General features: G+C 45.9%; 1 protein-coding gene across 1 annotated transcript; it reads right to left on the bottom strand.

Moving 5' to 3' along the window:
- ATP1A1 (ATPase Na+/K+ transporting subunit alpha 1) lies at window positions 1-25,859 on the bottom strand. The gene is made up of 23 exons (XM_059838074.1): window positions 25,609-25,859; window positions 18,012-18,122; window positions 16,730-16,789; window positions 15,543-15,746; window positions 15,075-15,188; window positions 14,411-14,545; window positions 14,136-14,253; window positions 13,416-13,684; window positions 12,208-12,406; window positions 10,713-10,822; window positions 9,195-9,329; window positions 8,476-8,668; window positions 7,813-7,988; window positions 7,151-7,287; window positions 5,694-5,844; window positions 4,997-5,165; window positions 4,238-4,392; window positions 3,778-3,901; window positions 2,847-2,992; window positions 2,591-2,721; window positions 1,925-2,026; window positions 783-874; window positions 1-341 (listed from the first exon to the last, which is right to left on the bottom strand). Exons 1-23 carry the CDS (start codon window positions 25,618-25,620, stop codon window positions 313-315), a joined length of 3,072 nt encoding a protein of 1,023 aa, XP_059694057.1. The 5' UTR covers window positions 25,621-25,859; the 3' UTR covers window positions 1-312.

The raw sequence follows: 25,859 nt of genomic DNA, 5'->3' as shown, positions 1-25,859 counted from the left end.
TGGGGGCATCCTCTTATAATCCATCTTTATTTGTAAAAATCCACATATAAAATCTTCAGTTTCCTTTTACAAAAACATAAAGGCACATAAAACTACTCAAACTCTCATCCCCCTGGACTGATGGTCGGACACTCCCCCCACCCCAACCTCCCCCTTGCTTTCTCCTCCAGTCCACGTTTCTTCATGTTTCCTTTAGTTTTCAGCGCACTCCTGCTCAGACACAGTTCTGCTCTTGCAAAGATGAAGTATGCACACAGGGGAGATGGTGGAGAAGTGGCATGGGCTGTGCGTGGAATGTTTTACAAGTACTTTTTAGTAGTAGGTCTCTTTTTCCACCCAGCCTGAAGGAAGAGGGAGAAAGCAGAGTTAGTCTCAAGGCAAACCAAGTATGAGGCTCATGAGAGCTCCCTTTTAGGTTCTTAAAAACTTGCACTGCAGCACCTGAGCTAATAAGTGACATGTCACAATGTGAAAATCTAGCCAAATTGATGTTCTCCAGATTTCAGCACCTCTTCCAGCTTTCTAGAACTATCCAAGCATTATCAGTCTTTTCCATCTACTCCAGTGCATCTGTACTTTTATATAATGGGAGAGAATGTAGGGACAGCAAGAGGGCCTTAATTTGAACTAACTGCACAATTAATGTTGAGGAAGGGGAAAACACAACAAAATACAGCCCCAAACAGTGCTTAGGGGTCCCCGAGCTTTGCTGGGGTTTCTGGAGAACTCAGCAGCATGAAGAGGTGGGGAAGGAAACACAGAGATGAGCAGCAGATCCTTACCACCAGGGTTGCGCCTGATAATGAGCTTTCTGACTTCATCATACACAAATATGAGGAGGGAGTATGGGAAAGCACAGAACCACCAGGTCGGCCTGTTTGGGAGAGGAGACAGTGAGAACACAGGCTGTGGAGATGCTCTCTGCCTGGCACAGCTCTGACTTGGATTGACTCGAGTGCAAGAAGGCCGGCATGACCCAGCTTGCCAGTTCAGTCAAGAATCCTCCAAGCCAAGAATTACTACCAGGTTTTCTGCAGCAATAGATTAATTCACTTCTGGGTAATAATTCCAACACAAGGTGTGTCATCTCTGCACCAGCACCTCCCCACCTATCAATCAAGCAGTATTTCCTCTAAGTACACAACCTTTGTGCCCAGAGCCTTGCTTGCTGGAACTGTATTGTTTCCCCTCGTGATTTACACACACTAACATCCAGCTGCTGCAGGCACTGGGCAGAGGCCAGCTTTCTTGTTAGGAAACACTCACACTTCAGCACCCAGCTCTTCGAATGCAAGATGTACCAGGATTTATTTTTTTTCCATGAAGATTTCATGACACTTAAACTTTGAACAGTCCTCTGGCTTAAGACTACCATGAAGTGTTGCAATGCTGTTGAGCAACACTTAAAATGTTGGCACCTTCCCAACCATTAGGAAAGTTAGTGTGCATCAACTGGTCATCTGCATCTACGTAGCAGCTTTTAAAAGACTTTACTACTTGCTCTCTTCCCAAGGGATGTAGGAAAAAAGCACAAGACGTCATCAGCAGTTCTTCAGTACCCAAGAGTCATCTGGCCTATGAATTACACAATGCAATGGGCTTTCTTTGGAGGTGCACTACCCTACCCATAAAAATATTCCATGAAATAAGTCCAAGAGGCAGCTGCACTAGAGCACACTGGTACTGTTGGATCATTGATTTTTAGTGAGGCACTGAACAGGAGGCTCCTCATAAACATTCCACACACAGTGAAGAAAACCCCAGTGTGCCACAGGACAGCAAAGGATCACTGATACCCTCTAACCTGAACTCTTAAGACTAGTTTGATGCTCTGCTGGTTCACAACTACTTTTATCCATCTCCCCACCCAAGCACTATCGTTCTGTGGTACGATCTGTTACACAAAAAGCATGATGCAACTTACTTCAGAGGATACATCCTTAGAGCAACATCCATCCCAGGGCAGTAGGACAGGAAGGCAGCCAGAGCAGTCTCCTCAAAGAGACCAAATATTAAGATCTTGTTCCTAGAAAAGGCAAGAAAGGAGTCAAGAACAAAGTACTTTCAGAGATGACCTCCTAAAAGACAACCTAGCTGCCACATGGGAGTGAATGGAAACAAACATTTCAGTCCAGCCCAGAAGGTCATAGGTCATCAGGTGGGGACCACCAGGCCATCCATCCAAGGCAACTGCAGAGTTGCCATGATGGTATTTTAAGTCTCTTCACAGACAGCTCATTATCAAATCAAGCTGCAATTGCTTTCATCACAAATTCAGGCGGCAGCTGGAGCTCATGCCATGAGATCTCTTGATGTACAAGATCAGGAGATCAAGGCTGCATGCTGGAGTGTCTGTAGGCTAGCTCCCACAGACAATGCCAACAGAAGCCACTAATTCTTTGTCTCAGCCTGACAACTGCCAAGTACTACAAGGAAGAGAGCACCCAGTCTTTTACCCACTACCAAGGCAGTCTGGTCAAGACTTTTGCCAAAACACCCAGACACTGCTGGGATGAAGGACTAGAGTGCTGTGCACTGGAGAACACACAGAGTTCAAGTCTAAATCTCCTCCATGGACATGCTGACTTACTTCATCCCCTGCTGGAAGACAGAGTTTCTTCGGGTCTTACAGATGATCAAGTCTGCCCACTGCACGACCACGATGCTGACAAAGAAGGCTGTATGGCAAGTGAACTCCACTATTTTCCTCTGTTCATAGGTCTAGGAAGAAACAAAGCAGAGAGCATTTGTTCAGACACACTGCCTTTGCTCTCTGGTGCTCACACCAAGTTCAGCAGGCATTAATATTTTGGCTGGCAGCCTCTAGGCTGTGCCTCAAAACTCACCCATTGCTGCCCATAGCTGTCTTCCACATCGTTAATCCATCTGTCATCCCACTGAACTCTGAGCCCTAGCAAGCCAGAAGGCCAGAACCCATTCTCTGCCATGATTACAAAATAGGTGAAGAAACCTCCAAGGGCCTGGATCATACCTAAACAGGTAAGAAAGCATGATAAAACTGATGAAGCTGATGAAACTGTGCAGAACAATTAGAACAACAGATTGCAGTAAACCCTAACCACCTTAAAAATTGCTCCTTGCAGGGCTCAATGTCCCAAGCAGCAGCTGTAGAAATAGTTCAAACTAACATCAAACTCAGCTGCAACCCTTTTGCTGAGCAGCTTCTGCCCCCAACTTTGTACAGAGTTACTTCTGTTCTGGCCCTGTGCTGTGATGGCACCATACTCAAGGACACAAGATAAAACTCCCTTTGTATTCTTATTATGCCTTGCCCACCCCAACCCTTGCAAAATACAGTCAAGAAGGTTCCCAAGGTCTGCTGCAATTAAGCATGAGCTCCCATCCTGTGAACTGGGCACTTCTCTGTAGCTGCCTTTAATCAAAGCTCCTAATGCTGTGTGTTTAGGGATACGCTAGAGAGAATCCTTTACTTCTAATTAAACTAACAATGGGATCTATGTTCTTGCTGAACAAGTCTGAACCAGAGGAGAGCTGGTTGTCAGCCAGTTCCTTTACAGTGCTGTGCAATTAAACAAAATTACAGTGAAAGCGATTCAATGGATCAAGCTGCACAAGCCACCACTATAAGCCATGGGGGAAGAATCATTGCAAGTTCTTTACGGCCTGAGGTTCTGGTTTACACACCCCAAACCTCAACCCTACCAAAATAAGCAGAGCAGTCACTGACTCAAGACTCTGTACAACCCCTGCTACCACCAAGTTCAAACTGGTGCCAGAGAAAACAGAGCAGCTTACCAATCTGCCCATAGGCCATGCTGATCAGCCGTTCATTCACCAGCTTGTCTGTTTTGGGATTTCTGGGCTGCCTCTTCATGATGTCACTCTCTGCTTGCTCATATGCCAGGGAGATAGCAGGGACCTGAGGGTGGCAGGACTGCTCTTAGAAGAGTTTCAATTCTCCACTGTATAGAGTCTTCCCTGCCCCATGTATTCAGTGCCAGAAACAGCACTCCCCAAAAGGGATATTCCAAAAGGACCTTACCCCCTCCCTTTTCCCAGTCTGTCCTTACGGGAGCTGAAAGATCCTCACTCAAGAGGCATGAGATGAATGTGAATAAAAGGAGTATCAGAGGGTTCCTTACTTTAAAACAGAACACTAGAGAAAACTATTTAAGCATTTTCCTTCCACCTGTCCTTTCTTTAGGGTACCTAAGAACATCCACATTTTTTCTTGAGACAAAAAAACCACATTCACCATGTCAGTGCCCAAGTCAATGCAGAGGATGGTGACTGTTCCCAGAGGAAGGGGTATGTTTGCAATGATGAAGATCAGGAACGGCGTGATTTCCGGAATGTTACTGGTCAGGGTGTAGGCAATAGACTTCTTCAGGTTATCAAAGATCAGACGACCTGGGGCAAGGAAGAGAGAGCAGGGTAACTCTCACTCGTCAGCAGAAGGCAGCCAAGCAGCTCACAGGCAGCCCCAGTGCTAACACCAAATGGCAAAACGCTAGTGCAGCAAATGAAAGGGTTCTCTCGTTTGTAAGGGTGAGACTGCTCCACACAGAGCAACACCTGTGGAGAGTGACACTTCTGGTCACAGCAATCAGGGTTCACTGCATACAGCAGTCGGACACTAAGCCTTGGTTTCTGGACATCATCAAGAGCCCCTGGAGGGACCCTCTGTTCTGCTCCTGTTTGAGAGCTACTTGTCCATCAGGGAGGAAAATGTCACACTCAGCTGGCAAAGATGACTGTAAGGTCATGTGTTAGGCAACAGCACAAAGCAGCTTTTGTTACTCAGCTGCTTCCTACTCTTACCCATCCCCAAAGGGTCATGCAGAACACCCATGGAAAGAAATAAAACTTTGAAGGGAGGAAGAAAAGTGCTGCTCTCCTCAAAAACTTTTGTCATGGAGGCAAGCTCAAAGAAGAGCCACCTAGGTGCCTCTATTTCAGAGGAGATGCTGAACGATGTTACTTTACCACCACTGCACAGAAGTTATAGACTCACCTTCTTCAACCCCAGTGACAATGGAGGCAAAGTTGTCATCCAGCAGAATCATGTCAGCTGCCTGCTTGGAGACATCTGAGCCAGCAATACCCATAGCAACACCAATGTCAGCCTTCTTCAGGGCTGGGGAATCATTCACACCATCACCTGTGACTGCTACAATGGCACCCTAGTCACAAAGAGGAACAGCAAGACTGAAATCATCATGTAAGAGATGTTTTTGGCAGAAAAGCTTTCTCCTACCTTACAGATAAAGCACAAAAAGCTATTTCACCTTGCTGTAAAGAAACCTCAGTTGCTCCCTGCCCTCCCCTCACCCCTTCCCTGTTCTGATCAGGCTCATCAAGGGAATCACGCCGCTCTCTCGAAAGGAGATACAGGACAACACATGAGCATGTTGGATCCTCCTCTCCCAAGCACATGCAGAGAATTCAGAAATTGAGTTTACTAATTACACCCTAGGATCAGAAGAAAGCCTCAGTACAAACTGAAGATGTTTTCCTGTCAGACCCTTATATTTATGTATTGTACAGCAGCCTGACATCAGCAGCTGAAGGCTGCTGACAGACAGATTTAATCTGGCTCTTTACATGAGGGCACTGATGAGCCCCAGCACTTCAACAGCAGAACTGCCTGGTAGTTTACATATAGTCTAGGCATTTCTCTAATATGGCATCCTTACTCTCCCTCTCTTTACCTGTCGCTGGCAGCCTTCCACAATGATAAGCTTCTGCTGAGGAGATGTCCTGGCAAAGACAATTTCTGTGTGGTGAAGCAGGATGTCATCCAATTGCTCGCTAGTCATGTCCTTCAAATCTGAGCCATGAACCACACAAGCTTTGGCATCCCTGAAAACAAGGTAAGGTACGTTTTACTTTGCAGTAAGTTTCTCATTAACTGTACTTGTCCCATAAAAATAAGGTTCTTCAGTGCTCTGGGGAAAGACCAACTTCTACTGTGACTAAATACTAATCCAGGCAGCCTCTGCACAGAGGTTTGATGCTCAAAATTTTGAGAGGCAGACAGGAAACACCAAGAAAAAGACAACAAAGCAGAACCAAGCAACAGACAAAAAACCTCATGAGCAAATTAATTCTTTCCATAGCTTTCTAAAAGGCATCAAGGCAAAGACTAGCTGTTCCCACAAATCTTAAGACTCTATGAAAAAAAGGAACTCCTGGCTCAGGTAGTTAGCTTCCAAGGTTTCAAGAGATGCTGCTGTCTTCTGCGGGCAATCTTTTTTGCACTGGACTGATGACCATGTGACTGGTGATACATGGTTCTTCACAGAGAGCGTTCACACCATGCAAGTTCCAACTAATTTACACCCTTCAGCCACAAAAGCATGCAATGTTATATTTAGACTGGTTTGGTACCCTACATACTGCAGCAAAATACCATCTCTCCAGCCCAGCATACCATCCCTTATAGGTCTAGGAGACTGTCCACGCAGCTCTTGACATCACCCAGTTTAGACAGGGAAATTCCTTCCCCACCCTTAGAGCCAGCTGCTGACCTGCTCAGTCATAGAGCCCAGCTAACCCCAGCCTGCACTGCTGGGTTTTGAAGTTACCCTCAAAATCTTAAAAAAAAAAAAAAAAAAAAGAACCAACAAAAAAAAAAAAAACCCCAAGCAATTTCATTTCACAGGGTGTCTCTATTCACAGTTCATAAGCTACATGGCTGTCCTCCAGCCCAAACACAGGCTGGGTCAAGCTAAGCAATGCAGACAGCCCAGCCATTCTGCAAACAGCCTACTTATGCCAAAGCACATTTTCTGAGGATGCCTCAGTCCCAGCTAGGCTATGAAGGCAAGCATTAACCCTTAAGAGGAAGGAGTTCCCTTCTTACATTTATTCTGCTTGTTGCTATGCACTAGTGTCAACTCCTCTACCTGGCACAAGTTCTGCTCCCTTTGCCCTCCTACAATCTTACTCTTAAGTACTTCCCAGACACAAGACATGCACATTTAATACAATCTTGTGCATTCTTCACATAACTCATGATACACACTGAAAAGTCACAATATGCTGAGCTAAGCAAATGCCAATCTTTCCATGTCCAGAGGGGAGATGCTGAGGGATTACCCAAGGCAAGGAGAGAGGCAAATGCAGAATTCTTTGAACAGCTCTGGCCTTTCCCAGCAGACATTACCTAGGGTTGACCTGGCTGACAGGAATGTTGAGTCGAGCAGCAATATCTTCTACTGTTTCATTGCCCTCGGAGATGATGCCGACACCCTTGGCAATGGCTTTGGCTGTGATGGGATGGTCTCCAGTAACCATGATAACCTGAAATGCAAACAGACTGCCATGGAAGCCTTGCCTGCACTGCAGAGCAGCGCTGCCCAAAAGGCAGGGTCCCTTACACTGAAAAGGCCACATGTCTTTTGTTCTCCTCGCGAGCCCTAGCGCAGAGCAAGTCTGAGGTACAGGCAGTAACCTGCTACCAGTATGTGAGGGATTGAGGTGGGTGGAAGACAAGAAATTGCTGAATTAATGGAGCCAGTTTTGTCTCCAGCCTGTGCTTTCCTCTCATTTTAGTCAGTACTGTGGCACCCTGAGCCAAATCATGTGCTTCGGGACAACATGCTCTGAGCACCTGCCAGGGCCCTAGCAGCTTGGTGTTTCACTCATTTTTCAGTTCATGAACACACAACCATTTGTATTTGACTTAGAAATTAAGCCTGAAGTATCAGTAGTTAAAACCTGATCAATTACTTCTTCCACTCACATTACAGTCATACAGGAGGTCAAGGAAGCCCTTTATTTCCACAGGTATGAAGTGAGGTGATTTTCAACCCAGGAATAAATTACCTTGATCCCAGCACTTCTGCATTTGCCAACAGCATCTGGCACAGCAGCACGAGGTGGGTCAATCATAGACATCAGTCCTACAAAGCAGAGTTTCTCTACAGGGAAGTTCAGGTCGTCCGTATCAAACTGGAAGCCATCAGGGAACTGATCATCAGGCAGAGCCAAGTGGCAGAATCCTGTAACACATCAAACCCACATTTACTCTGCTCCTACACATCAGGAGGCAGAGAGAGTGAACACTTACTGCTTCTGCAAACAGCCACACAAGAATAACAGGGCAGCTTAGTCAGAGGTTTAGCCAGGGCTGTTGAGACAGGAGTCACGCTCCTGTTCTGATAACTACTAGCTGTGGCTAGGTGCCCAGACACAGCCTGGTTCTTGTGCAGTGGAATAAACCCAACAACACTGTGTGGTCCTATGGAAGGTCCCAAATGCTTTGCTGCCTTTTTAATCTACGTGACTTCGCTGCTGAGAGAGACCAGACCCTGCAGGCAGGCTGCCTTTTAGATTAAAGGCAGGACTGTCCCTACATGGATTGCTGAAGTGACCTTAATACTATGGTTACACTGCAGGAACAGAGTGACCCTTCACTTAATCTGTGAGGACTGAACAGGAACATGAAGGACAAATCTTTTCCAATGTAATCAGGCTGTTTTTCCTTACCTAACACTCTCTCCCCGAGGCCTCCCAACTCAAGGTAGGCATTCTGAAAAGCATCTTTCATTTCCTCATCCAGTGGTTGCTCTTTGCCATGGATAAGAATAGTGCTGCAGCGATCCAAGATCCTCTCTGGAGCTCCCTTCATCACCAGCAAGTAACGGGATTCTGATGGATTAGCGTTTTTGTGGATAGACAGCTAGGGAGGGGTGGAAGAAATGAATCTGTTCTATAAACATGGACTGTGAAGGACACGAGTAATCAACATCAGTGTTCTGCAACTATGGCAGCTCAGGGCCATTTGTGATATTCTGCTCTAGCTCTCATTTACCCACACTTTAAAGAGGTTTACGAACTAAGGAATCTGTGCATTCTTTAGCATTATTGTGTAACTGCAGGTGTTGTAATGACCATTTCTGTACTCAAGTGCCACCAGTTAAGGTCACTTCAAAGCAGTTCACTCCTGTTCCCAGATCTGAGTTACTCAATGCTCTGTGCACTACTGCTACACAGGTTGAGAACATGTCTGATCCTTTGTTAGCAGCTAACACCTTAGTGTCAGTGCAGCTCCTGTAACTATGGTCTCTTAGATTTATAGAACAGTCTTCAAGCAAGTAATGGCTAAACAAAATTTGGGTGCCAGAACATGTTTTGAGGCACACTGTGTGCAAATTCACACAAGTATTTCACACAGCAGCTCTCCTTTCAAGAGCACACCTGCTTACCTGGTACTTGTTAGTAGAGTTAAATGGTATTTCCACCACTTTGGGATACCTTTCTCTCATCTGCTTGACAGAACCACAGCACAATTCAATGCATTTCAGAAGTGCAGACTCAGAGGCATCTCCTGCCACAGCTCGCTGAGGAAAAAAGACAACTATCAAAACATACAACCACAGAAGATTGGATATTTAAAATAGATTTTCAGAGTGAATTCATCACAGCCCAGTCCCAGCTTCTACATAAGATTATATGAAAGCAAAGAATAAATAATTCTATTATCTAATACCAACAAGTACTGCATTTCAGAAAGCCAGGCCTCCCATCTTAAGAGAGCAGCAGTCTCCTTGTGACAAAGTCAAGAAGGCCTTCAAAAGGGTTAGAGAAAGTTACATAACCAGGTACAGTCAGACCAAGTGAGGCTGGAGGGTCAACTTTGAGAAGAACTGCTGTAAGCTGCTTGCCATGAAGAACAGCTAATGTGAGATGAAGACTGACTACATGCACACAGAAGCACTTCCATGTGCCCCCCACCCCCCACGCCAAGATAACACCAGCTTATCAAGCCACTGGGAGAAATTTGATCTGTCCCTTCCCCATAAAGGTTGGCACTGGGAGAGATGAGGGTTCTCAGCCCAGGAGATCTGTATGTGCTCAATGTCCTGGTGGAGCTTCCTTTACTGCAATTGAAACCAAGTACTTCTTGCCCTTCTGGTCTCTCTCTTTGTGAGCAATTGTTTTTTGGGTTTTTTTTTTCATTTCTGTACTACTTTTTGGTATCTAAAGACTTCTCAAAACTTCCCTCTCCCAACCCTCCCTTAAACAGGAAGAACTCCAGCTATTTAACTTCAGGTCACATTTTGTAGACTTAAGATACAGTCAGAGGAGTGCTGGGGAAAAATAGTTTGTTCCATCATCTCTACTACCACTGCATCAGAACCCCCCTGGGAATAAGTTTACTAAGCAACATAACTAATACTTGACAGATTATAAGCACTGTACAGTTAATTTCAGCCCTGACTGGGTCACAGTTCAGAAGGAGGAATGTGAACTGGTGCTATGCCAGCATTTGCACCAGCACTGAACCAGTGAAAGTTTAAGGAGATTTGCCAGTGAGAGCAGACTGTCTCTAGCCAGTCTCCCACAACCACTGCTCCCCCTGCTCTGATGTTTACTTATCCCAGCACCAGCTGTTTGTAGCTTTGAAGTCTACAAATGCCAGAGAGAGCAATTCCTGGAACAGCCAAATACTGGGAAATGCCTAGGAAAGCTATCTGGTCATTTCTAGCCCTGTCTGAAATATCTGGCCTCCCAAACAGTGTAGATGGCAGTGGATGGCAGGGATTCTGCTGCGGGAAAAATGACTTTTCAATCCCATCTCGCCTGCCCACAGCACACAGAAAAGATTAAGAGTGGCAGCTACCTCTGCTCTGCAGGTTCATGTGACCCACAGGATGTAATCTTGCTACCATTATGAGAGGATGGTGGTGAGGAACAAGACCAACACTTTTTTGGGAACTCACCTTGAGAATTGGTACATTTTCCTGGCCAGCCTGAAACACAGCACGGTTACAGAGACCTGCAATTCTGGACAAAGCAGTCCAAGTGGCTGAGCTCTTGTCAAAGGAAGCACCTGAAAGCAGAGGAAGAGCATCAAAAACCCACCCCTCAAGAAAGTCACATAAGCTCAAAATCCCACAGGTTTAAGACCAAGAAACCTTTATCTCAAACAGGAAACAGAGCATCACTGCATCTCTTTCATTCCTCCTCCCTTCCCAGATACTTGATGAGGAGCTGATTATTTTAAGACAGCAGCAGTGCAAGAGAACACCTCTGCTTTCAAGATTCCAGTAATGGCCATATCCAGCAGCAACAGAGGGACACACTGACAAAGCCAAGGAATTCTGGACAGATAACACTCATTCAGAGGGCTTGAGTAAGGGATGCTGGGTTCTACCTCCAGGTTGTCTCACTTTGTCCATCAACCCAAGAATTGGATGAAATAGCTCCCAAGGGAACAATGCTTAAATAAAGATACTCTCTCATTCTGGCTCCTAAGCTGGCTTTAAAGGAGGTGAATTGAAGAGACAGTTAACCGATAACCTAACATACTTTCCATGAAGTGAAATCTTCTAGGTTTACTTCCACTGCAGCCAAGCCAACCATTGCCAGGCCTAGGGCTTCCAAAAGATCTATTTATAGCTCATTACTTTGCATTAGTGCTAAATAATGTAGCTTTTTTAAGCAGTGCAGACAAGCACAATGTTTTGGAGCGATTCAGGGCAGGGTGCAGCAGCACCACTGGAAAATATTTATGCTAATAATATGTTCTAAGTACAGCATTTCACAAGATAGACAACAGCTAGGAAACTCTTGAGTTTGGTTGTACTGAACAGTTCTGGAGAGATAAGCATTTCTCTCAGTTGTACAGCACACAGATCTCAGATTCTTATCAACTAGGAGAAACTTCCTGCTAAAGTCTTACATTCATTGCTGGCACTATGTAAACACAACCTGGATGTTCTGGGAAAATCCCTGTCCAAAGGCAACCATCTAGTTCCACATGGGAACTTGCCATCTATGTCCAGCCTCAAGTCACTATTATCAGGGCCAACACTTCCGCTGTCCATACTTTCAACAGACTTAAGATTGAGCAATTTCATCAAGATACATTTTAGCAAAGATAATCAGGTACTTTGTGAATATTTCTATGTACAGGACAAACACATGGTGCTGAACATTCAAGAGGCTCAAATTCCAATGGAGTAATTCTGCACAAAAGGCAGGCTAAACAGAGTTTAAGGATTAAACAGAATCACCGTACAGTGCAAAGCCTTCTATGTGTCATTTCATTTTTTTTATGCTCGTTCTAGACTGCACGTTAGAAATCCCTGCATTGTGAACATCACTTGGACTGAAGAGGTACAAACACAGGTTCTTAGAAGTACCAGTGTCCAGGCAGGCCCAGAAAAAGCCATTTTTTAATGAAATGCCTCAAGCACAGAGAGGCTGTCTTACCACTCTGGTTCTCTGTAGTGTCAGCCTCGTGGATCTGATTGTCAAACCACATGTGGGCAACTGTCATACGATTCTGTGTCAGAGTGCCTGTTTTGTCAGAACAGATGGTGGATGTGGAACCCAGGGTCTCCACGGCCTCGAGGTTCTTCACCAAGCAGTTCTTCCGAGCCATACGCTTGGCTGTTAGTGTCAGACATACCTGGGGACAAAAAAAGATGTCAGGTTAGATGCACTTGTGCAGTAATAACACTGCTATCCAACTCAATGTGCACATGGAATGACAATCAGCTTCCATGCCCTGCAGTGATTCCCTAACTCCTTGCTCACCCTGACAGTGCAAAATAAACAGCAACACTTCAGCTCAGGTGCTAGGTTTAAATAACATTTTCCTCATTACAAAACCTCCAGAACAGGCTTCAGCCTCCTACTTCTCAGTATATTAGGAAGGAAATAACATGCCTCAGACTAACATTTCAGTCAAAGTTGCCACCTTCTAATGATAAGAGTTCTCAAAATAGGTGAAGGCAAGCCACATACGAGAAGGCCCAAATTAGCTCTGGTGATAAGGCTTGCAAGTTAGTAGAGTAAAAAGCAAGCAGCTCCAGCTCACTTTCTTGCTAGAAGCTATTACCTGGTTCCAGTTCCCAACCGTTCATTTCCTGGCTTGGTTGCTACTCTGCTTCCTAAGGCAGCATGGGAGCATTTTCTCCTGCCTACCACCACTCGCCATACACCTAAGAACATCTAGATACTCTCACGACCTCTTAAGGAAACCAAACTTAAAAAAACCTCTGACAGATCCCAGACCAAAAGCTGGGGCTGGAGAAAAGCCTGCTGGATCCTCTGCCAGCCCTTAAGGATTAGAAGGGTTGGTGTGCATGGGGGTATAGAAACCCTGATGGCCCTATCAGGAAAACCCCATATTGCCTTGAAAAAGGCAGGACTTAGAACTCCTAGTCTTGCTCACTTCAGATGTATGATGCCAAGCCTCTGTGCAGGTCTAACTTAGGGACTCATCCTTACGAGATAAATTGCTGCAGAACTTGATGTTGATTCAGGCAATTAGTTAAAATACAGTGAACTTATAAAGCCCAACCCTATATGCTCACCTTCCATTACTTCAGTGTTCACCTCTCTGAATGCACACTGAGATAAAGCACTCCACTTCCTTAAGGACCAAATTCCATCTTTTTTCCAACTTCACTCACCGTAACCGTTGCAAGCAGCCCTTCAGGGACATTGGCAACAATGATCCCGATGAGGAAGATAACAGCCTCCAGCCACGTGTACTCAAGGATGAGGGACAGGATGAAGAAGGAGACACCCAGGAACACAGCCACTCCAGTGATGAGATGGATAAAGTGCTCAATCTCCATGGCAATTGGAGTTTTCCCCCCTTCCAGTCCAGAAGCCAAACTGGCAATACGGCCCATCACAGTGCGATCCCCAGTGCTGATGACAATGCCACGGGCAGTGCCTGGAAGAGAGACGGGTTTAAGAAAATAAAAACAACCACAGCTTAATTATCCTGTAGGTGTGGAACAGATGTCCTGGGTGGGCTTCAGCACAAAGACCCCATATTCAGAGCTGCAGCAGAAGTCCTGCCAGACATGTCTGACATTCCTGCTTTCTGCGGCAGCTGCAGCACTTCATACAGATCTATCTCATGGTTCACACTATGTTATCTGCACTTCAACACTTTTTACTTGCAATAAAACAGGCTAGAAGACACACCACATAGCTGTTCCTCTGAAAGAAGCAAGAAAACACCCAGTAGTGCTGTGGAGTCTTTACCCATTCTAGAGTAGTGCAGTTGGAATGGGCAAGGACTTTGATGGGAACTTCCACCCTGCTTTTAAATTCACACTGCTTATCTATACAACTCACTATCATTGCACATACTTCAAGGAAGTAGGAGACACTCATACCTTCCACACAGTTGGTAGAAAAGAAGGCAATGTTCCTGGTCTCCAGTGGGTTCTCATGGGAGAAGTCTGGAGACCTGGTTTGAGGCTCTGATTCACCAGTAAGTGAGGAGTTATCCACCTACATGAAAGAGAGTACTTTGTCATACCCAAGCAGACAGATGCCTGCTAAGTACTTTCCCCATCCTTCTCCTCCACTCCAGCCCCCATTCACAGCATAGAAGACTAATGCATCCTCCTTCAGAATGAAGTTTCCCAACAGCCTGAGACTACATTACCTTGCAACCATGTGCAGATATGATCCGAAGGTCAGCTGGAATTCTGTCTCCTCCTTTTACCTCCACTAGATCTCCAACTACAACACCTTCAGCATTTATGCTCATCTTCTCACCGTTTCTGACTACAAGTGCTTGCTGAAAGACAGTGAAAAAACAATCTGTGTCAAAAGAACAACTCTTGAGAAAAGGCTCAAAAGATCCAAGAATCTTAAAACAGTTTTGCTGTGCTTCTAAAAAGTTTCTACTAAGATGCCTATATCTGATAAATACGTTATTTAAGAAAAATGACATATATATTTATATGTTATTTAGGAAAAATAAGTTGGTTCTTTTTCTTGATATTAAAGCTCCTTGTTCCCAATGTGACAGTGTGATAGTTATGATCCAGACTGTCCATGAAGGAATTCAAATTTTAGCACTTATCACACCAGTTATTGAACTCCCCAGGCTACGGAGAAAGTGTCCTATGATTGTTAACAAGCTGGTGGAACCCACAGGTTTTCAGGATAGCTACTTGGAGCAGTCTCACAGATCCCTCAAAATTAAGAGCTAGTAACCCATATTAACAGCCAGGCCCTTGCAATTGGAGATGATGTTTAAAACAATTAATACCTTTGAACAAGCTATGGCATGCCAGACATCAAGGAAATTATTTATTCCATACCTGAGGCACCAAGTTCTTGAAGGACTCCATGATCTTGGAACTTTTTGCTTCTTGGTAATAAGAGAAACAGCCAGTAATGATAACCACAGCTGCCAACACAATACCCAGGTACAGCTACAAAGAGCAGAGAAAGTGAGTCAGAGGACAACCTGCCTGAAAGGCTGCCAGTTTGTCCAAATTAATTGCCTGACATTTAAGTGCCCCATCACAAACATGAAGGTACTTGCAGTCTCTGAACATTTTGAACACAAAAGCTGTCCACAAGCTAGTGTTCTTAACACAACATAAAGGAAGTTGCCTGTTAATTTCATTATGTGGAAGCACTCCAAAACATGTTAAGCTCACACATTGAATTTCCCGTGCTTATGGGAAAAGCTTCTGGACTGAATGCTTAAAGGAAGTTAATCTGCCTTGAGCCCAAAAGGTTGCTCAGCCTGCCTTTGAGGTAAACCAGACATTTTTACTTACATTATCGTTGTTGGGCTCCTCCTCCATCAAGCTCTGTATGCCATAAGCCAGAAAACACAGAATAGCACCGATCCACAGCAGGAGTGAGAATCCTCCAAAGAGCTGCCGACAGAACTTTATCCATTCAGGAGTGGTGGGTGGGGGGGTGAGGGCATTTGGGCCATCACGAGCCAGGATCTCAGCTGCACGTGCAGGAGTCAAACCCTGCAAGAGAGGTTCCTTTTTAGGTGTTGTGGCAAGACCAACTGCACAAGGTAGGTCTGAATTTGCTCAAGTTCTACCGCAGCAACAAGGAGCTTCTAACAGAAAACAGAGATGTCCAAAGCTGCCAGGGTTCCACAAAACAAGTGCAGGATGTGAGAGCTGAATGCCAAAACAGGAGCTACAGGATGCTGAATGTTACTTGAGGAGGATGCAGGCCATGGGCCTACGAACACAGAAGGGCAGGACAAGAAGGTTACAGCCACAGACTTTGGAACAGCACAGTGCCATCCACCCTCATCAAATTATGGAACAAGTGAAAACAGGAGGCTATAAAAGTGATGACACATTGGAACAACTTTCCAGGAAGTTCAGCTCTCAGAAGCCAAGATTTTGGACACAAAAATGCAAATCACTGTACTGTTTTAAAGAGCAGACTTGATGCTATATGCAATCATGCAAGAAATGCATTAAGCAAAGCAAACAACAGCATAAGTGTAAAACCACTGAAGTGCTTCTGCACTGGACTGTAAGATAGCCTAGTTGCCCACCTCTTACTGCAGAAAGGCAGAATTTTAACTGGTACTAATCATCATTAAGTCTCTGGGCATGTGCTAGCTCTCTAGACTATATTTGCAACATAACAAACACTTGTCTCCATTACATGCTCCTCCAGAAAAAAAATAACACCAAGAATCAACTTGACCTTGAACGACTCAGAGGCAGATAACAGTGACTTTGTTAGAAGCAAAGTCGCTAAAGTATTGCAGTCAAGTTGTACAGTGGGAGGATAAAGAGAAGTATTTGTGAATTCAACAGTTCTCCCAAAGCCTGAGAAATTTAACTGGAGGAGGAGAGATTTAACACAAAAAGAAAAAAACACACCAAAATCAGACCACCCAGATCTCCCTTTGTGAAATGCTCTGAGCTGTGGTTGTTTCTTTTCAGATCTGGGCAAAGAATGAAGGAATACAATGTTTACCTACCCGATTCAAGTCTGTTCCATATTTACGATGAAGTTCATCAAGGCTCAGCTTGTGGTCATCCTGAAAGACAAATAGTTGGAAGAGAAAAGAATCTGAGAAAAGAGCTAAGCAATTCCACCTCCCACCCCAGGTTTCCTGGAGTGCTGTCTTGTAATGGTGTGATTGCAAGACTCGAGTTCATCCTTTCTGTGAAGAGAAATCTCAAACTCATTCTGGAATTCAGCACAGTCTAATCTTTAGCATTCTTGTGACTATTTGGGTACCTGAAAGCTTTTTTGAAAAAGTTTGACTTTCTCTCAGCGCAGTCCTTACACCCCCAGCAGACTCTGTTAAACCTCAGTGGGTGGGTTTATTTGGGAGGTTGAGAGAGGAATGGAAAGAAAAGGAGCTGGGAAGGTAGGAATGCACAGCAGAAGATTAAACCTATAATTTCACACATTTTTAAGTAGTGTTGCCATATTAAGCACTACTTTGGGGGAAGTGTTTCTTTCCCTAAAGAGGCTTCTTTTCACAGCCTGGCTATTTTTCAGTTGGATTGAGTGGTTCAGAGCAGTGCCTCACTTAAAAACTTGTACTGGAGAAGCAGATGCTTTAAGTACACATCTCTACTGAACACAGAATGTAATCTTTGAGCAATATTTAGAATTCCCTCTTCCTAACAGAGGGGTCAAAAGCCTTAAAGCGCAGTCTCAAACCCACAAACAGAACCAAAATCTGTATCACCTTTAAGGACAGCAGATCTAAGCCAGATGATGCTCACAGACAGATATAGCATCATCCAGCTTTCACAGATGGAGATGGGAGACACTCCCCACAGCCTCAAACATGATTAGAAGGAATAACACTGAGGTCAGTCTGAGCAGAGGCCAGCAGTAAATGGAGCTGTACAGCCTCAACTCCTCAGCTGGAATGAAAACAGCAGTCCCACTCAGATGACAGCACAATAAAGCCTGTAATGCTGCTACACAGAGAGCGCTCGCCTGGCAGAGGAAATACATCCATACTGTGCTATGGGTAATGCAGGCAAGCACAGACTTAGGTTCTGTGTCAAGTGCCTTTTGAGAAGTGATGTTGCCAGGATCTATTGTGTGCTCATCTTGATGCTGAAACACTTATAGCACATCTGACTTGGGGACAGAGGGGAAGAGAAGGGAGATCAGCACCTTCAGTCACACCACACTGTCAGCACACCAGCTTGTTTCTCTTTTAGTCAGATTAGGGACAGGGCTTTGGCCATAGCAAACATCCTTAAAGCTGCTCTTTCTGTGCCCTACAGTCTTACCATCACAACTTCCTTTTTAAGTTCGTCCATGTCCCTCTCCTTCCGCTCCTTCTTCCCCTTCTTTCCGCCATGCTCTGATGTAGCAGTGGGCTCATACTTGTCTCTTCCAGCCTGCAAGGGAAGATACAGCATTATTAGAAACATCTTACAGTCAAATTCCACAGCGGCAGACATGAACTACACACACACAAGACTGCCAGGCAGACAAAATTATTACAGTTTATTAAAGCTGTCTACCTAAACTTCAGTAAAGCCTTTGACACTGTTTCCTACAGCATTCTCTTGGACAAACAGGCTGTTTAGACAAGCTTGTGGCTTGGACAGGTGCACTGTGTGCTGGGTAAAAAACAGCTAGAGGGTTGGACCAAGAAAGTGGTGGTGAACAGAGTTACATCCAGCTGGCATCTGGCCACCAGTGGGGTTCTCCAGGCCTCAGTATTGAGTCCAGTCCTGTTTAATATCTTTATCAGTAATTTAGACAAGCAGATCAAGTGCATCCTTAGTCAGTTTGCAGAAAATACTAAGTTGGGCAGAAGGGCTGATCTGCTGGAGGGCAGGAAGGCTCTGCACAGGGATCTGGACAGGCTAGATTGATGGGCTGAGACCAACAATACAAGGTTTAATAAGGCCAAGTGCTGAGTCCTGCCCTTGCATCACAACAACCCCAGGCAGAGCTACAGGTGGGGAGAAGAGTGGCTGGAAAGCTGCCCAGTGGAAAAGGACCTAGGGGTGCTGGTCAACAGTGGCTGCACACGAGCCAACATGTGCCCATGCAGGCCAAAGGCATCCTGGCCTGTGTCAGCAACCATGTGGCCAGCAGGACCATAGCAGTGATGGTCCCCCTGTGCTTGCTGCACCCTGAGTACTGTGCCCAGTTCTGGGCCCCTCACTGCAAGTAGGACACTGAGGTGCTGGAGAGTGCCCAGAGAAGAGCAACAGAGCTGGTGAAGGGTCTGAAGCACAAGTCTGATGAGGAGCTAAGGGAGCTGGGATTGTTAAGCCTGAAGAAAAGGAAGCTCAGGGGAGACCTTATTGCTCTCTGCAACTCCCTGAAAGGAGGCTGTAGCCAGGTGGGTGCTGGTTTATTCTCCTAAGAAGTGACAGGCCAAGAGGAAATTACCTCCAGTTGTGCCAGGAGAGGTTTAGATCAGCTGTTAGGAAAAATTTCTTCACGGAAAAGACTGTCAAAGCCCTAGAAACTGGTTGAGTCACCATCCCCCAATACTACTGGTTGAGTAGTATTTAAAAGATGTGTAGATGTGGCACTTGGAGAGATGGTGTAGTGGTGGACTTGGCAATGCTGGGTTAGTGGTTGGACTCAATTATGCTAATGGTCTTTTCCAACCTACATGATTGTATGACAGTTATGCCACTACAATAAATAACACAAAGGAGCTAGTGAACAGAGAAGTCTGCTTGGTATCATACCCAATACACAGATTAGACCCAGACACTGTGCAAGCCTAGCAAGGAGGTAAGCAAGCTACACACTATTCAGGCAGTCTTGACGTGTAAGCCCTGGCTCAAGCTGAAAAAGTGATGAAGAGCAGAAGAAACCAATTCCTGAGAGCAAACGTATGTTTCCTTCAAGACATTAACTCCTCCTCCCCCCTCCCAGCCTTCCACATCCTCTGGTGAGTAGGAGCAGCCTATCAACTGTAGATAAATAAGAGGTGGTACCTCTGCTGGTCTACTCTGGGAGCTAAGTTCCAACACTTTCCTTCGCAGTTTGGCAAACTAGCTGGCCAGTTTACACAACAGAAATCTGCTTTCAATTTATAGCAGTTTAGCAGCAAGAATGGTATACAAAGCAGCAGTACACTTTTGCAGATTCAATCTGTGCTTAGTCCTGCTTACACTTCACAAAGCAGATGATTTGCTTAAAGCCTCTTTATTCAGTAGGATTTTTATTCACTTTTATTATGGTTAATTCTACATGAAATCATGCAAAGATTTAGATCTAGTCATAATGGGGTAAACAAGCATCTAAGGACAAAAAAATGATGACTTAGTGCACATAAACATCACTTAATCTTCTGTTCCCTTCTGTGTGGGACCAATTACACCCCCACACTCGGCCAAGTTTTTTGTGATGAGATTTTCACCTAATAAGATCCCTGAGAAGAACTTTAAGATGAAACAGCACTTAGTGGCACCAGAATCAAATCTTTAATGAGATTAAGAAAAGGTTTCAAAGGCATTGCCTTGCTTGTTCTTTGCATGAACACCTCAAACCACGAACTGGACTCCTGAGAGCTGGATTCCTTAGTGACTTGGACACAGGAACTATCCTTTGCATCCACGACCTGTCCTGATAAGCAGCTAGCACAGGAAACAATTATGCATTTTGAGAGAAGTAGAAACCAAAACCAAAAGTGAAACTGCACGAAAAAGAAGGATGACCATTACTTTTCTGAAAGAACCTGTCAGTCACATCTCAACAAGGGATTTTTTTTACTGTGCTGAGAAAGCTCTGTGTGCAACACTCTGCAGCCATAGTCACACACATAGCCATAGTCACATGGACCGAAGTCTCCCCTTGCCCTGCTCAGTAAAGGCAAGCTTTGCATGCCACTTTGGAGCTGTGCAATGGAAACAGTTTTTAATAAGTACGGCAGAGCAAAGCTATTTGCCTCCACTGATCCAGGAAAAGGACACAGAACTCCAGACTGTCAGCATTCCTGACATTCTCTTCCCTGCACCTAAACTCCCATTTCCCTTCTTAAAAAAAGTGAAAGCCACAGTACTTAAACCAGCAAGGTCCTCACATACCAGCATCACAGGAATTTGCCACAGGGCAATTCACAAAAAGCCACCATGAAACATCTCTCTCCTTCAGTCTCAGAAGGAAATAACTTTGACTTCTGTGGGAGCTATGGCAGACAAGTCCAAACACGGCCCTGCACAAAACACATGCCTCTTGATTACTGCTTGAGATGAGAAATGATTCCTAATGAAGGTGAAGGAGCTAGTGCCTTGTCTGACTACCACTCCATCACCTCCAGCTTCACCCCTTCTACCCAAGAAGAGCTTGGCAACTGCTTGCAGGTGATCTAAAAACCTCCTGGTTTTTTGGAACTACTGTGAGAAATACAGTTGCTCATTGGGGGCAGTAATAACTCAGAAATATAGGAGTGCTTAGGCTTTTTCAGCTGCAGCTGAATCAATCTACAAGTGGGCAAACATGAAAAGGCTCACTGCCCTTGTTCAAGCATGATTTGCTTTTAAAAAAAAAAGCAACCAAAGAAAACATACCCAAAAACCCCAGCGATCAGCTCCAGTCAGAACAAAGAGTGGATAGAGTTACTTGTTTCTTTAAGCACCCAAGTATTTGGGTCTTAATGCAGTCTATCTTAGAGAGGAGCTCAGCAATTCCCCAGCTTAAAAAAAAAAAAAGCACAATACTTTCAATACTTTCCCTCTGTTGCTTTATTACTACATCCCACCCTTACTGAAAAGGTAAGTAGGTAAGTCAGGAGAATCAGCTTCAGCTCTTGTTACAGGATCATTTCATGCAGAATCTGAACTTCCTGCTCCATCATTCAAATCTGAACTTGACACATACATCAGAGTCCAAGTCCTGCCCCTGTTCTGTGCCTCTGGGGCCATTGCCTCCCTTCCTGCAAGATGAGCCCAATCAGTTGAACAAAGGCTTGTGCTGGCTGGGCTGCCAGGGGAAGAGGTTTTCATCCCACCTCGGCGCTGTAGGATTTCCCTGCTCTCCCCTTCTTTTCCTGTTATACAAAGAGAAGAAGGCCTGTGGTACTCCACATCCACGTCTTATCACGATTTAATCACGTGGCCTGAACACAAAGGAAGGTCTGTCTCATCAAAAATGTCACCCCTGTTCCTTGACTTAGCCCAAGAACTGACTCATCAAAACTGCCTGAGAAAAAAAAACAATGCAGCTTCTTTTTTTCCATGCAAGATTTATTTTTTTTCCACTGGCTTAAGCACAACATTTGTACACACCAGCGTAAGAAGTTTTATACATCCCCCAGAAAATCCTATTGTCTTTCAGCTACAGCTGATGATTTTCCGCTCTGGACTAATTGAGCCATTCATGGCTGATGTTCTCAATACAAGCCATGATTGACCAGGAAACAGGAGGGGTACAAATCAGCAGACAAGCTCAGAAGTACCCTGTTCTAAGATCACCTAATCCAACAAGAAATGTCAAGTAAGAGCCAAAACAAATTATGCAGTCTCTGGAGGCCTGGTCTGTTTTACTGCTTATGTCATTATAATCAATTGTGCAGCAAAAACAGAAAAGTTACTGTCCTGCTGCCTTATGAGACAGTAAATATATTAACCAGATGAGTCATACAAGTAACTCCACCTATTAGACTGGAAACTCTGTTCCATGACCCTATGTAATCCTAGCAAGAGATGGAATGGCTTCTTTGGATCCTTCTTATTCCCTCCCATAAGCTGTCTTCAATCACTTATCTTGAATCAAAAATTTATACTGCATCAATTGATCAGACTCTCAGCATCTAGGACAGTACAAGGCAGTTTTTACTCAACAGCTAGTAATTGCTAATTGTGTACTGTCTACTGCTTCCCAAATTATGAAAGGACAAGCTCTTCTCCCATGAGGAGAGATGTAAACCTAATCAGGTTTTTAATCACCAGGATAAAACAAGGACCACCCACACACCTTAAGCCCTGTCTGGGTATTAGGACAAACAACTCTGCTGCTCTGGAGTTGTGTGAAGACCCAAGAGCAGAGAGGGCTTTCCAAATGTCACCACTGCACAGCTGAGCAGCCCATCCTGGATTTTTTGGTGCTGTGCCAACTACAAAGAGTCACCTTCCTCACTTTTTTGCCTGTAATAAATAGTCACCATAACTCCAGACATCTCTAGTAGTTGACAAACACATCAAGATGAGTGGACCGGACCCAGTTTTCCCCTAGACAAGCTGGTGAAGGCTACCCCTTGGAAAGGCCTGGGTGAAGAATGAGATGCAGTTTTCAGCAGGTCAGGATTGGAATGGGTTGTACAGCTCACCTCACTTGCCAGAGGCCCCCGTTCCCCTGTTTTTCCAGAAACACACGCTGACTAGGCCCAGGGTTTTCTTTGGAAAAAGCACTATCCTCTAGCCATAGTAATAAAAAGTGAACTGTCATAAAATAGCCATAGTAATAAAGGAATGAAGAAGATGGGGGAAGGGGAAGGTAATACATTAAGACTTTTTAATTGCACCAGATAAGGATTGTTTTGATTTGCATTATTTCCCCTCAGTTGGTTCCATTATGCAATAAACCTTCCTAGATTCTGACAGGGGCAAAAAACCCTTAACTGGGGTTCAAGGAAATACGAGCTAGCTAAGAGGCGTTTCTGCTCCACACATGGGTGCTTGATCACAGCATCCAGCTTCAAAAAGTCTTCACTACTGTTTCCAACAGTCTTCACACACACTTTTCTTTAATTAGAATATACGACCTGAATTAAGGACATCTCCTCCTCATGGCCTTTAAGGCAAAGCTGACCTCCAGAAGTGACCCAAAGCACACACTACCAACTCCATGAAATGCCTATGCAGTGAGGGAGATGGAGCGAAACATGCTGCTGCCTACCAACAGCTTCCAGTCAGCTCTGAACAGGAATGAAATCCAGAGTGCTTTCCTCTGCTACACACCCCCCCTTGTTGGATAATCTGCTTTTTGGACTGTGTAGCAGCAGCTGGCCCTCCCCTTTCCCCATTACCATTTAAAGTAAAACAGACTCAGCTTCTCCTCACAGCCGCAAAGAAACTTTGTTTTGTCACACTTAGGCTCTTTTTCTCTTCCATCCCATGCACCCATGGGAAAGAAGTTTCCTTTTTGGGCACCCTAACTCAGGGCAGGCACACGGTGCTCAGTGTTGCACCCATACTCCGCCTTTTTCACTGCCTCGCTCTCTCACATGCCCCTTTTCCAGCGGGTCCCCAGTCATAAGCACACATTCTCAGCGCTGAACGAGCAAATCTTGTGACTTGCTACCAGAAAGCATGAGGCAGCCGTATTATCCCTGCTGAATTATCCCTTGTGGCGGCGCTTCAGTTCAGACTAATTGCTTTATTATCCATGCAACCTCCGAGATCTGAAGTGGAGCAAGACAGCTTTCTACACTGGAAGGCATTTGTACCTTTCATTAGTCCCACTAATGCAGGCGAAGCCCGTGAAGCCTTTTGTGCTGCAGTCCTACATACACACACAACTCAAAGGCTGCTCTGATGATTTAAACAAGATTCAGAATACTGCCCACACTGCCAGATCTCTCCTCAGTGTTTTATCGCCTAGATGAATTTTTGCTGTCCACACCGCCTGTTGCCTACTGGACTTAAATACAACAGGCTGGGCTACCAAGCAACAGAAGGACTTCCTTAGGAAAAGAAACCCCATACACAGAACAAATGCTGAAAGCCCACCCCACAAACCCCGTTTTCCAAGCAACTCTCCATTCAGCCATGCTCTTGCAGCGCTCCCTACTACTCATGCAGTTATGTCAACATTGCTGCTGCTGTACTGCACCGATGAGGACAATACAAAGTCAAGTCAATGTTTGAACAGCGCTTGGGAAGCACAGAACACCTGTTGGCAGGGAACGTGCTACCACCGCTGCCATGGCCCTGCACGGTCACCCTCTCCTCAGGAAGCAGAGAAATCAGGGAATTTTACAGGAATGTGTCTAAACCCAAAGTAAACACGAATCTACACACCTCCAACTACACAAGATACACCGGGAAGCATTCGAAGGGAAAAAACAAACATCCAAGCAACAAACCCCCGAAACCGGTCTCTAGTTTTTTTGACATAAAACGAAATCAGAGCAAGCCAAGAGGTGTTTCTGCTCCACACACGGGTGCTTGAGCACAACACCCCCTAACAGCCTTCACGTACACTTCCTTTAGTTAAAAGATACAATCCGAATTAAGGACTTCTCCTCCCTAAAGCTCTGTGATGGGCTGTAAGTACAAACAGTGCTGATCCAGGGCAGAAACCGACGCAGGAACCGCACAGCCTTCTGCGCCAAGTTATCGCCCCAGTGAACAGGAGACCTCCGCCGTGTCCGCCTCCCTTCTGCCACCATCTCCCATCACACCCTCACTGCTACCAACAGGCAAATCAGCCCGAAGAACGCTGAGGGCTCCCCTTCTCCCGCCCCCCCACGCCGGGCCCTCGTGTCTCAAGGAAAGTCTAAAGTACTCTCAGGAGCCCGAGGAGCAGCCGCGCTCCCTCCGCAGCTCCGCAAGGCCACCAGATAACACCAGCCCCGGGGGCTGCGGGCGGACGAGAGGCCCCTCGTCGGGGAGACACGGCCTCCAGGAGGAGCCGGGGGCTTTGGGACGCCGGCTCCTTGCCCCGGGCTCCGCCACGCCCTCGGCCCGGCTCTTCCTTCCCGCGGGCGGCGGCGGCCGCCCTCGCACGTTGCTGGGCTGGCGGCACCGGCGCCGCTCGCCAACGGCCGCGGCCGCCCTCGCACCCGGCCCGACGCGGCCGCCCCGGGCCGGCACACACAAAGGGCAGCCTCGCCGAAGGGAAAGGGGCACCGGCCACCGTCCGGTTCCTTGAATTTCCCATTTCCCGCCCCGGCCCGGCCCCGCCGCTCACCCCCTTGCCCATGGTGCCGGGCGACTGCGTGCGGGTCAAGTGACGGGGGGCGAGGAGCGGGGATCAGCGGCGCCACGTGTCCCGGCCGGCGCAGGTGCGGAACAATAGGAGCACCCCGGCCGGCGCGCTCTTTCCTCTTCTTTCTCCTCCTCCTCGGCTTCTCGCCTTCGCCTCGCCCCCCTCTGCCCCCGCCGGGGTCGTTCCTCTCTCCGACGCGGCAACCGCGCGCAGCTCCGGCCGCCGCCGGCTTC

Source organism: Haemorhous mexicanus, chromosome 2, assembly GCF_027477595.1.
Source record: "Haemorhous mexicanus isolate bHaeMex1 chromosome 2, bHaeMex1.pri, whole genome shotgun sequence".
NCBI classification, from domain to species: Eukaryota; Metazoa; Chordata; class Aves; order Passeriformes; family Fringillidae; genus Haemorhous; species Haemorhous mexicanus.
This window is presented reverse-complemented; position numbering and strand designations above follow the sequence as displayed.